The sequence below is a fragment of the Dipodomys merriami genome, unplaced genomic scaffold, assembly GCF_024711535.1.
Source record: "Dipodomys merriami isolate MVZ:Mamm:240054 unplaced genomic scaffold, mDipMer1.0.p SCAF_45, whole genome shotgun sequence".
NCBI lineage: Eukaryota > Metazoa > Chordata > Mammalia > Rodentia > Heteromyidae > Dipodomys > Dipodomys merriami.
The window spans coordinates 6,077,619-6,090,411 of NW_027206013.1; the positions used below are offsets into that span (position 1 = coordinate 6,077,619).

Genomic DNA, 12,793 nt, shown 5'->3' on the forward strand with positions numbered 1-12,793 from the left:
CCACTTCTGTCTTTTTCTAAGTAGTTTATTGGAGATAAGAGTCTCGTGGACCTTCCTGCCTAGGCTGGCTTTGAACCATGATCCTCAGATCTCAGCCTCCAGAGTAGCTAGGATTTCAGGCATGAGCCATTGGTGCCTGACTGTGGAACATTTTGGATTTGGCATTATAAGGATCTATCTGATACTCAAGACAGGAAAGTAAGCTGGGTAGTAGTGGCTCACACCTATAATCTCCAATGAACCAGTTGAAAGTGAAGGCGTGGTTCAAGTGGTAGAGTACCAGCTGAAGAGAGGAGAGAGAGGGGGAAGAGAGAAGAGGGAGAGAGGGGGGAGGGAAGAAAGGGAGGTAGAGAAAGAGAGAAAGAGAGAGAGAGAGATAGCTCCATGGGGCTCAAGAACTTGCCAACACATATAGCTAGCTTGGCTCAGTCAAAAATCAGGTATTCTGACTTTAAATTTACTGTTCTTTCATGGGAGTTTAGTGGGAGAAGGGAAAAAGAATTTGGGAGCCAAAGTCAGCTGGGTGAGGTGGAGGTACATCTCAGTAGTAGAGTATGTGCTTAGCATGATTCAGTTCCTAGCTGACATATATGCATACAACACATACACACATACACACACTCAGCTGTGTGACCTTAGATAAGTTACTCTACCTTCTAGACCTTCCTGCTTTGTGTAAAGTTACAGGACATTTTTGAGGGTTAAATCAGTAAGTAAAGTTTTTAATATAATGCTTAATGTCAATGATCCAGCTCTCTCCACCTCTATACTTTCTTCAGGACAGTAACTGCAGGGTTTCTCTGGGGGAGAATTAATGCACCTTGAAGGTCATGTGCTGCTACTACAACAGAAGAGTCCCATGCTGTGTTTAAGCGGGAATTTCTTGTGAGGACAAAGGGAAGATCCAGGTGCCTGTCCTTCCTTCCTCGGTCAAGCAGGCTCCAGGCAACTATAATGACCTACTGGCTGGTTGTTTCCTTTGAGATAAACTGGACAAACAAGCAGTTTCCGGAGAAGGTCATAGCCTGAATCAAAAGCTTGGGCCAATAAATGTAGCAGCAGTGCCCAGAGCTCAACAGCAGATGGCAGTGTTGCTTCACCTACCACTAGAGACCCAGAAAAATCCAACAGCACTTTCCACTGGCACTTTAGAAAGTTTATCACTGTTACCTGAGGTTATATCAGCATGTGGCAGACAGGCTGAGGGTTTTCACCCTTTTTTATAGAAGAGGAAACTGAGCCTGAGGTTAAAGGGCATGCTCATATTCAGGAATGCTAAGACTCTTGAAAGGAAGGAGGCAAAAATGCATGAGTTCAAATCCCAGCTATGTTCTTAACTAGCTCTGACTTGAAGAAAGTAACTTTCCTTTATTGTTTGTTTGTTTATATTTTTGAGACAGGGTATGACTATGTAGCCCAAGCTGTCTTCAAACTTGCTATATAGACCACCAGGCTGTTGACAACTTTCTGTCTGTGCCTCCTGAGTGCTAGGATTACAGGTGTGTGCCACCACACATGGCTCAAGTGTCTGATCTTTAAAATAGGTAAGATGAGTACTACATTTACTGGGATGTCGGAAGGGTTAAATGAGATACGCCATACAAAATGCTAATAAGGACATGGTATGGCACTCAGTAAATTGCTATTACTGTAATTCTGATTCTATCAGTGAGAGGAAGGCAAACTGAATGTGGCTTCAGAAAAGCATCAGAATGTACCCTGCTGTCAGCTGGCCATTATACCATACTGCTGCTACATCTGCCTTTTCTTCATCTGTTTTCATAAATTGCGTAGAAATGGTCTATCACTTGGTGAAATGACCAGTCTTCTGTGGGCAGTACCACAGGCATAATCAATTATATCTTTACAGACCACAGGCATAATCCATTATATCTCACAAGACAAAGCTCAAATAGTCTGTGTTTCTGGTTCTGAGAAAGGAGGTCTGAAAGTTCACACGAGCCTTAAATTGGCCAATGCTTACAGGAATGAGATCTGGCAATGTGACCAAAGTTAGGGTCAACAAAGGCAAGAGCAACTTCTTCCTCTTCCTCGGATCTTTCCTCCGAGTTCAAACACCTGTGATGATGGTGCAGGAATGATCATCAAAAAAATGTGCCAAGTGCGAGGCACAGTGTGGTATGCCTATAATCCCAGCTACTTAGGAGACTGAGACATAAGAATTCCCAAGTTTAGCCGGGCGCTGGTGGCTCACGCCTGTAATCCTAGCTACTCAGGAGGCTGAGATCTGAGGATCGCGGTTCAAAGCCAGCCCGGGCAGGAGAGACCATGAGACTCCTTTCTCCAATAAACCACCAGAAAACCGGAAGTGGCGCTGTAGCTCAAGTGGTAGAGCGCTCGCCTTGAGCTGAAGAGCTGAGGGACAGCGCCCAGGCCTGGAGTTCAAGCCCCATGACCGACAAAAAAAAAAAAAAAAAAAAAAGAATTCCCAAGTTTGAGGCTAGCCTGGGAAACATACTGAAACCCTATCTTAAAACAAAACTGAGGGCTGGGAAGATGGCTCAGTAGTAGAAGGCTTGCCTTGCATGCATGAGGCCCTAGTTCGATTCCTCAGCACCACATAAACACAAAAAGCTGGAAGTGGCACTGTGGCTCAGTGGTAGAGCGCTAGCCTTGAGCTGAAGAGCTCCAGGCTCAGAGACTGACCAAAAACAAAAACAACAAAAAATAACAACAAAAAACCAAAACACAAACAAAACTGTCTAGCTACTCAGGAGGCTGAGATATGAGGACTATAGTTCATAGTCAGCCCGGACAGGCAGGAAAGTCTCAAGAGTCTTATCTCCAATCAACTACTCAGAAAAAACCAGAAGTGGTGCTGTGGCTCAAGTGGTAGAGCATTAGCCTTGAGCAAAAGAAGCTCAGGGACAGTGCCCAGGCCCAGACTCAAGCCCCAGGATTGGCAAAAAACAAACAACAAAAGACCTGAAAAGGCCAGGCGCAGTTGGCTCATGCCTATGGTCCTAGCCATTCAGGAGGCTGAGATCTGAGGATCACAGTTCAAAGCCAGCCCAGGCAGGAAAGGCCGTGAGGCTTTTTTTTTTTTTGGGTCCGGTCATGGGGCCTGAACTCTGGGCCTGGGTGCTGTCCCTCAGCTTTTCAGCTCAAGGCTAGCGCTCTACCACTTGAGCCAGAGCGCCACTTCTGGCTTTTTTCTTTGTGCTTATTGTGGTGCTGAGGAATCGAACCCAGGGCCTCATGCATGCAAGGTAAGCACTCTACCACTTAGCCACCTTCCCAGCCCCCATGAGACTCTTATCTCCAATAAATGACCCGAAAACTGGAAATGGTACTGTGGCTCAAGTGGTAAAGCACTAGCCTTGAGCTGAAGAGCTGAGGGACAGTGCCCAGGCCTGGAGTTCAAGCTCCATAATCAACAACAAAAACAAAACAAGGGACTAGACTGATACTTTTGGGTGACTGCAGGTGATGATAATACTGCATATTTTCAGAACGTTCTTTCTTCTGAAAGAACTTCAAATGTTTTCACCTCAAAGAAATAAAAAAAAGGTGTGAAGAGATTGATTTGAACATTATACACTCTATACATGTACTGAAATGTCATAGAGTACTCTGTTTTATGTATCAATTAAAAACAAAACAGGGGTGTGGGGGGGAACAAAGGGATGGGAAGGTGGCTCAGTGGTAGAGTGCTTGCCTTGCATCCATGAAGCCCTAGTTTAATTCCTTAGGGCCACATAACAGAAAAAGCTGGAAGTGGCGCTGTGGCTCAAGTGGTAGAGCACTAGCCTTGAGGTGAAGAGCTAAGGGACAGCGCCCAGGCCTAGAGTTCAGGCCCCATGACTGACAAAAAATCAAAACAAAACAAAAAACCTAGTTGGGTGCTGGTGGCTCATGCCTATAATCCTAGCTACTCAGGAGGCTGAGATCTGAGAATCAGGGTTCAAATCCAGCCTGGGCAGGAAAGTCTGTGAGACTTTTTAATTGTGAACATACTGTACAGAGGGGTTACAATTACATGGGCAAGATAATGAGTACATTTCTTATCAAGCATTGCAGCCTCCTCCTTTGTTTACCCTTCACATCCCTTCCCAGCCTCCCCTTCCCCCCCCTCCCCCAGTCTGTGAGACTTTTATCTCCAATAAACCACTCAGAAAACTGGAAGTGGTGCAGTGGCTCAAGTGGTAGAGCACTAGCCTTAGGCTGAAGGACTAAGGGACGGCGTTCAGACCCAGAGTTCAAGCCCTATGACCGACAAAACAAAAACAAAAACCTGAAAAAGGGTCAAGGATATATAGTTCAGTGGTAGCGTACTTGCCTAGCATACACAAAGACCCAGCTTCCATCTCCAACACCATAACCGTAGCAACAACCAAAACTCAATCAAGCAGTCAGGAAAGCTCTACATTTCAACCTTAGCTACAGATGTCATGAACTCTGATTGCTCTCCTGCCCTCTCTGGTAAGACAGGGAGCCAGGTCCAGAGAACTTCAGAGAGCATGATTCCAGATCTAAAACCAATGGCATTGTTTGAAGCAAGGCCAGAGGGACTCAGAGTTTAAATAGACCTGGTGGGAAGATAGGGGAGAGGAAGCAGGACTGGCTACCCATGTGTCCAGTTCGGAAGGATTCTGGCAAAGTGCCCCACTGCAGCAGCACAATTATAAACAGGGCTAGTTTCAGAAGGGTTGTCTGCTGGCTTCTATGCACACAGTCCCAAGTCCCAGGCTTAAAGCCATAAGAAGATTTCCTATTATCCTGGAGACCTGAGATTCTTGTGGAATGCTATCAGAGGCAAGATCATGGATGTGACTGCAGAGTAGGGGAGGGGAAAAGGGAGAAGAATGGGGGGAGCGTTGGGCCAAACCCCAGCAAGGTCTCCATTCCAAACCCAGCCCCACCCTGCCACTAGGAAAACAAAGGTGTTAGGGGAAGGGAAGAAGAAAAGTCATTTCCTTCATGGTAACTGTAGTTCAGCTGGGTAAGAGAAGGCTGGAAGGGAGCCATGGAGTCTGAATTTCTTTGCAAACAGCTCAGAAGGGAAAGTCCGGCTTCCAGAAGGCCTACACCCACACATCTAAGTAACTTTATTAGCATCACAGACAAGCTGGACTGGAAGAGATCTTAAAAAATCACTCAGGCTCATGCCCTATAACCCAAGTTACCTCTGGCTTTGAACAAACACAGTTCTTTCCCAGCCCTGAACATCTTCCTCCAATTTGGGCAGAAGTCCAATTGGCTCCAAAAGACAGCCTTTCTCCCCAGGGCAAATTAGCAAGCTCCACTGGAGGGAGCCATGTCATCTAATCTGAATTTACCATGGGAAAGTTCAGGAGTTGGAAGACACTCTAAAGAGCTGGATTCTAGTCTCTGTCCTCAACATGAAGCTGTAACCAGGAGATAAAACCTAGATGCTCTCCTTCCCCTCAGGCACGATCTTTGGTTTAACTGTGCCAAAATAGTTCAAAATTGCCTTTAATACCAGATGAGCAATGACTGTGTAATAAGAGAAATAAATGTAAACAGACACAATATAAAGTGACAGCTGATGATTATTATCAAGCTTTTTTTTTTTTTTAAAGTGGCGAGTCATCTGCTAGGCTTTATTTAGGGCATCATGATTTACTTATTTACTTATTCCTAAAGAGTATGGAAGATGAGTGATATTCGTATCCTCATTTTATAAATGTGGTGTTTGGAGCTCAGGGAAGTCACATAAGGTCAGGTAATAAGATGCAAGGTCAGGAGTTAAAACCAGACACCCTCATTCTACCACTTACATTCACCATGCTAACGCAACTTACTTCTTTCCTTTTATTTCTTGACCAGTCCAGGCTGGTCTTAAACTCATGATCCTTCTAACCTCTGGGATTATAAATGCCCTTATGTTTTGAGTAATGCGTGCGTGCGTGTGTGTGTGTGTGTGTGTGTGTGTGTGTGTGTGTGTGTGTGTGTATTGGGGCTTGAACTTGGGGCCTGTGTTCTATACTTCAGCTTTTTTGTACAGGCTAGCTTTTTGCTGCTTAATTAGAGATAAAGAGTCTCACAGACTTTCTACTGCCTGGTTTGGCTTCAATCTGTGATCCTCAGACCTCAGCCTTCTGATTAGCTAGGATCACAGGTTTAAGCCACCAGCATTTGGCCTTTTTTTCTTATGTCCATGCATTTGTATCTCTCTCTCTGTCTCTCTGTGTTTGTCTTTCTCTGTCTGTCTCCCTCTTTCTCTCTCACATTCATTCACACACACACACACACACACACACACACACACACACACACACACACACACACACACAACCTCTCAAAGGCTAACATCTGACTCAACCTATAAATGACCCAGAACCTGTGTTAAGGCCAACTTTGTCACCCACCCAAGCAATCCTCTTATTTATAATGTGAATGGGTTATATCATACAGATAAGTAGTCCCTTCTAGTTCTGAGATTCCTTAGCTTGGGAAGAATCCAGAAATTCGAAGGATAAGCTTGTTCTACTCTGTCCTGCTCATTTTGGACAGAAAGTAATTGCACCAATAGGCAAATGGCAGGAGCAAATTGGACCATGAGAGTAAGATGACAAGGCAAGACCCATTCCTGGAACTCAGTCAGTTTTACTGCTTTGTCAACCTCAGCTCTAAAATGAAAGGGCAAACCAAAGGCTTTCTCCAGAAGGTCCCTTAGGACTCTGACACTCTGTTCCTGTCATACTAAATAGCACAGAAAAAGTCCAAGTGACTTTCCCAGGAGTGAGAGGAGGGGGGAATGAAGGCAAATCAGAACCATAGAGAAAATGACAGCTCCTAGTTAAAGTTAAGAGAGCATGGGAATGCTGATTCCTCTCCAGCTCTTTCATTTAATTAAAATTCTTTTTTGCCAATCCTGGAGCTTGAACGTGGGGCCTGGGCACTGTCCCTGAGCTTCTTTTGCTCAAGGCTAGAACTCTACTACTTGAGGCACAGAGCCACTTCTGGCTTTTTCTGTTTATCTGGTACTGAGAAATCGAAGCCAGGGCTTCATGCATGCTAGGCAAGTACTCTACCACTGAGCCACATTCCTAGCCTCCAGCAATTTTAGAAGCCAGATCTTTCCAGGCTCCTCCTCTGCCCTCTGCCCCCCAGCTCCCAAGGGGAGGCCAAGTACTTAAAGGTCACCTCAATTATTTGATATCAGCACAGGGGATGCTTTGCGACAAGCGTTGTGCGTGGGAGCTGGAATCTACAGCCCTGGGGGCCTTTTTACAGTCTCACTTATTCTCAGGACACCACTGTAGTCCCACCCATTCAGACCCTGGGGGCCAGACATGCCCACTCAGCTTCCCCAGTAGGCAGAATGAAGAGCATTCTGCCAATGTGGAATGCCTGTGGGTTGGGCAGTCTTTTAGGTTCTGGGGAAGACAAAAACAAGCACCCACCTTTGAGGATTCCAACAGAACAGGGAAAGGAAGACCCATTTGGTGACCCATTTGGTGGGTGCCTACCATGTACAGGGTGCTTTGCATATATCATTCAAATCAATCTCAACAAGTCTATGCAATAGACTATTAATAGTCCAAAATAAGGAGGATGAGCCAATTTTGACATTTTAAATCTGTTTCAAGAAATTGAGCTACTTCTATACAATAATCTGAGCTATAGTAAAGTTAATTTAAAAAACAGGATTCTGGGGCTGGGAAGTTGGCTCAGTGGTAGAGCGCTTGCCTCGCATGCATGAGGCCCCAGGTTCGATTCCTCAGCACCACATAAGCAGAAAAAAGTCGGAAGTAGTGCTATGGCTCAAGTGGTAGAGCGCTAGCCTTGAGCTGAAGAGCTGAGGGACAGTGCCCAGTCCCTGAGTTCAGACCCCACGGCCGGACACCCCCCCCCCAAAAAAACAAACAACCAGGATTCTAGCTGAGTGCTGGTAGCTTGTGCCTATAATCTAAATTATTCAGAAGGCTGAGATCCAGAGGATCTCAGTTTGAAGTCAACCCAGGCAAGGCAGAAAGTTTATAACTTCCATCTCCAAAAGAACTAGCAAAAAGCTGGACTGAAGGCATGGCTCAAGTAGTAGAGCATGAGCTCTGAGTGAAAAAAGCCAAGAAAGAACAAGAGGTCCCATGTTCAAGCCCTGGTACTGGCATTAAAAAAAAAAAAAAAAAAAAAAGGCAGGGCTGGTGGCTCACACCGGGAATCCTAACTATTCAGAAGGCTGGGATCTGAGGGGTGCAGTTTGAACTAGCCCAGGCAGGAAAGTCTGTGAGACTCTTACATCCAATTAACTACCAAAAAAGACAGAGGTGGAGTTGTGACTCCAATGGTAGAGCATTAGCTTTGAGCACAAAAGCTCAGGGATAGCATCCAGGCCGAGTTCAAGCCCCAGGACTGGCACAAAAAGAAAAGAAAAAGGTACATAGGGAGGTATCCAGTATTGCCCACTACATTAAAAACAACCCTTGAGCATTAATATAAGCAGAAGCGCATACATGGAAGTGACTCTGGGTCTCAGTTTCCTCATCTGTATCAAGGGAAGGTGATGGGAGAAATCTTGGAAAGGGCTCCCCATACCTGCTGTACTCGGCAGGGTGGTGATTCTTCTACTTCAACCTGGTTTTGGCATTCTTCCTTGGAACACTTCTCTCACTGTGTCCCCCCTCTCGTTGCCCCCCTCAAATTTGACATTTAAGTCAGAAGCTTGTTTCTCTGTTTTTCAGAATATGAAGATTGTTTCAAGATCGTTTCAAGCCCATAGTACACAGGTAAAGAGAGGAGGGCAGATTCACTTACCGGAAACAGGAGCTATGCCAGGCTTCATTGACTGTCCTATACCACCTCTGACTAGGAGCGACGTGGTCACCACAGCCTGGACACCTCCAGGCCTCTTCACCTGCACACAACACCAAGAGGGGTTAGAGGCCTGAGGTAGCAGGGAGCAGAGGGAAGGGATCTGACCATGAAGAATAAGACTGAGTCAACACAAGCTCCTGTTGAAAGAGTTAGGCCAAGGCTCCACTCAATGACATGTCCCTTTTGACAAGATCTCTAGAATACTTAAGTCTATCTTTAGAGACACAGAGAACTTACAGCCTCAGAAGTTTCACTTTGCTGGGTGCTGGTAGCTCATGCCTGTAATCCTAGCTACTCAGGAAACTGAGATCAGAGGATCATGGTTCAAAAAGTCAGCTTGGGCAGAAGAGTCCATGAAACTCTTATCGCCAATAAACCACTCAGAAAACCAGAAGTGGCACAGTGGCTCAAGGGGTAGAGTACTAGCCTTGAGCTGAAGAGCTGAGGGACAGTGTTCAGGCCCAGAGTTCAAGCCCCATGACTGGGGAAAAAACAAGTTTCAATTTATTTAAAAACAACAACAACAAAACAGGGCTGGGAGAGTGGTAGAGTGCCTGCCTAACATGTACAAGGCCCTGAATGCAAACCTAGTACCAGAAAAAAATAAAATAAGCTGGGCGTCAGTAGCTCACACCTATGATCCTAGCTACTCAGGAGGCTGAGATCTGAGGATTGTGGTTCCCAGGCAGGAAAGTCTGTGTGACTCTCATATCGCCAATAAACCACCAGAAAACCAGAAGTAGATCTGTGACTCAAGTGGTAGAGAGCACTAGCCTTGAGCTGAGGAGCTTAGGGACAGTGCCTAGGCCCAGAGTTCAAGCTCCATGACCCACTATAACAGTAACAGCCGGGCGCTGGTGGCTCACGCCTGTAATCCTAGCTACTCAGGAGGCTGAGATCTGAGGATCTCGGTTCAAAGCCAGCCCGGGCAGGAGAGACCGTGAGACTCCTATCTCCAATAAACCACCAGAAAACCGGAAGTGGTGCTGTAGCTCAAGTGGTAGAGCGCTCACCTTGAGCTGAAGAGCTGAGGGACAGCGCCCAGGCCCAGAGTTCAAGCCCCATGACGGACAAACAACAACAACAACAACAACAACAATAACAATAACAACAACAATAATAATAATAATAAACAGCTGTGTCTTTTGTACTTCTGAAACAAGACCAGCCTTTCTGGCCAAGAATGGTAGTGTCAGTAATACCAGCATTTGAGAGGCCAAGGCAGAGGATCATGAGTTTGAGGTTAACCTAAGTTTACATAGAAGAACCAGACTCAAAATGAACCCCAAGATAGGGACACAAGTGGTGTTTTCTTTCTTGCTATTGTTTCAAATGTATTTATAATGTACCAGGTGATTTTTTTGTTTCTTTGTATGTTCATCCCCCACAGTATAACCCGTTTTCACTGTTAAAAAAAAAAAAAAAAAAGAAGAACCTGCCTCAAAGAAACAAAACACCGTTTTCATACAACTTTTACCTTTTCTTTGTAGTTCTTTTTTGGCAGTCATAAGGCTTGAACTCAGGGCCTGAACACTGTCCCTGAGCTTCTTTTGCTCAAGGCTAGCACTCTACCACTTGAGCCACAGTGCCATTTCTGGCTTTTTCTGTTTATGGGGTACTGAGGAATTGAACCCACGGCTTCATGCATGCTAGAAAAGCACTCTACCACTAAGCCACATTCCCAGCCCATGCTGGAGTTCTGAGCAGATGAAGAAAGTCTCCCTCATTTCAGTGTCAACTCTTCCTGTGTCCCCAGCTAATATCAGAAGTTTCTCTTTTGAGTTAAACATGTTATTGCCTTTTGCTATTTCTCAGATTTCTTATCATCTAGCTCTTCATTCAACCAACATTATTAGTCCCCTTCTCATTGTGTTCTACAGTGCAAATGGCTAGATAACATCACCTCTGCTCTTTCAGCAGCCAATCTACTGGAAAAAAAACAAAACTGCTTTTCTATATTGTAACGCATGCGTACATGAGTGTAGGTGCGTGTGCATGTGTATATGTATGTGTGTGTTGGTATAGGCTAATGTCCTTAAGCTTTTTAGCTTTAAGGCTGGCACTCTACCACTTGAGTCACAGCTCCACTTTCAGCTTGATTTTTGGTAGCTAATTGGAGATAAGAATCTCAAGGACTTTCCTGCCCAGGCTGGATTTGAACCTTGATCCTCAGATCTCAGCCTTCTGGGTGGCTAGGACTACAGGTATTAGCCACTGGCACCTGGCATACTGTAATTTTATTTATTTTTTTGGTCAGTCACAGGATTTGAACTCAGATTCTGAGCGTTGTCCCTGAGCTCTTTTCACTTCAGGGTAGCACTTTTCCACTTTGAGCCACAGCTCCACTTCCAGTTTTCTACTGGTTAATTGGAGATAAGAATCTCATGGACTTTCCTGCCTGGGCTGGCTTTGAACTGTGATCCTCAGATCTCAGCCTCCTGGGTAGCTCCGATTACAGGTGTGAGCCACCAGCACCTGGCCCATATTGTAATTTTTTCACTTGTATATTATTTCAGAGGTAAAAGTACTTTAAAATATCTAGTTCATTGGAAGTCAGGTTATGGGTATAAAAGCATGCCAAGAACTGTACTGGTTGCTTTCACAAACAACTTATTTGTGACCACAATACCATACTTATTTAATGGAGTAAAGAACTGACGCTTGGGACCCGGGGTGTGTACAAGACAAATTAAGTGGCTGATGGAACATTCACATTGAGGTTTGGCTCATGAAAACCTCAGCTCTTTCCATTCCCCCATGGGAACTCCTGCTCATCCCTCCGTAGAAGATGTGAACACTGGAGCTGAACCTTGAAAGGTGGGGAAGATTTATCAAAGGCTGAGAAAGGATGCTCAGGGGCTGTGTGAGCTGAGCTCAGCTATGGACAAAAGCATAGGACTGGTACAAGTCCTCCTCCCCCTGCCCCCAGCCCCAAACAAAATAAAACAAAACAAAACAAAAAACCCCAAACATTTTTGGTGTCACTCTAACGCCTACTTATTGAAATAAAGAGGGCAGCTGAAATCAAGCTGTGGTACCTGACTCAGCCCTAGAAAGATGGTTATAAGACACCCTTGTATGCTGTGTATGCGGCTTTGTTCTCTCTGGGTAACTCCAGACTGCTACAGGCACAGTGACAGTCACTGAACCCTGTTTTACAGCCACAGGAGCCATGAATAGACAAAGCATGGCTCCGGGCACTTCAAGATAGCTCTGTACCATTTGAGACGGCCAGTGCACAGACAGCTGCTCTCAGATGCCAGAGGAGAATTAAAGGAGCCAACAGAATTTAAAATCTGCTGGACTCCACTACTCCCCTAGAAATAAAACTTCTATAGCTCATCAATCATTCTTCCTGGATCTAAAATTCTTACTCTTGCCAGTCACTGGTGGTTCAAGCCTATAATCCTAGCTACCCAGAAGGCTGAGATCTGAGGACTGCAGTTCAAAGCCAGCTCAAGCAGAAAAGCCCATAAGACTCTTGCCTCCAATTAATCAGCAAAACAGCTGGAAGTGGAGCTATGGCTCAAATGGTAAGAATGTTAGCTTTGAGCAAAAGAGCTCAGGGGCAGCACCCAGGCTCTGAGTTCAAGCCCCAGGACTGGTACCAAAAAAATAGAATGAAAAAAAAATAAAATAAAATTCTTGCTCTCAAGAGGGACCTCTCTGCCTTTTGGAGGGCAGAATGTCAAGGGTCAAAGAGCATACCATCACTCTACAAAACTCCAAGGTGAAGGTAAGTCTCATTCAAACCAGGTCCAGGTCAGGTTACACACTGAATGAGACAATGAATATGTGTGTGTGTGTGTATTGCTGGTGATCAGATCTAGGGTTTCAGGTATGTTAGGCAAGCATTCTACCACAGAGCCACACCCTCAACCCCAGTGAAAAGGTTTTTAATGAACACAGACGTGAAGCTTCCAAATTCTGAAATACCTGCTTGAAACATTGTTGGCTTCCTTACATGGAAAAACTATCAGTGTTAGTTTAT

At 45.1% G+C, this 12,793-nt stretch overlaps 1 protein-coding gene across 1 annotated transcript in view; it reads right to left on the minus strand.

Moving 5' to 3' along the window:
• Window positions 1-12,793, minus strand: part of Limk2 (LIM domain kinase 2) — a 77,557-nt gene that overhangs the window by 50,847 nt on the left and 13,917 nt on the right. Inside the window, exon 2 of the mRNA XM_069994508.1 lies at window positions 8,743-8,842. Coding sequence (XP_069850609.1) covers window positions 8,743-8,842 — 100 coding nt within the window. The remainder of the gene's footprint in view (window positions 1-8,742; window positions 8,843-12,793) is intronic.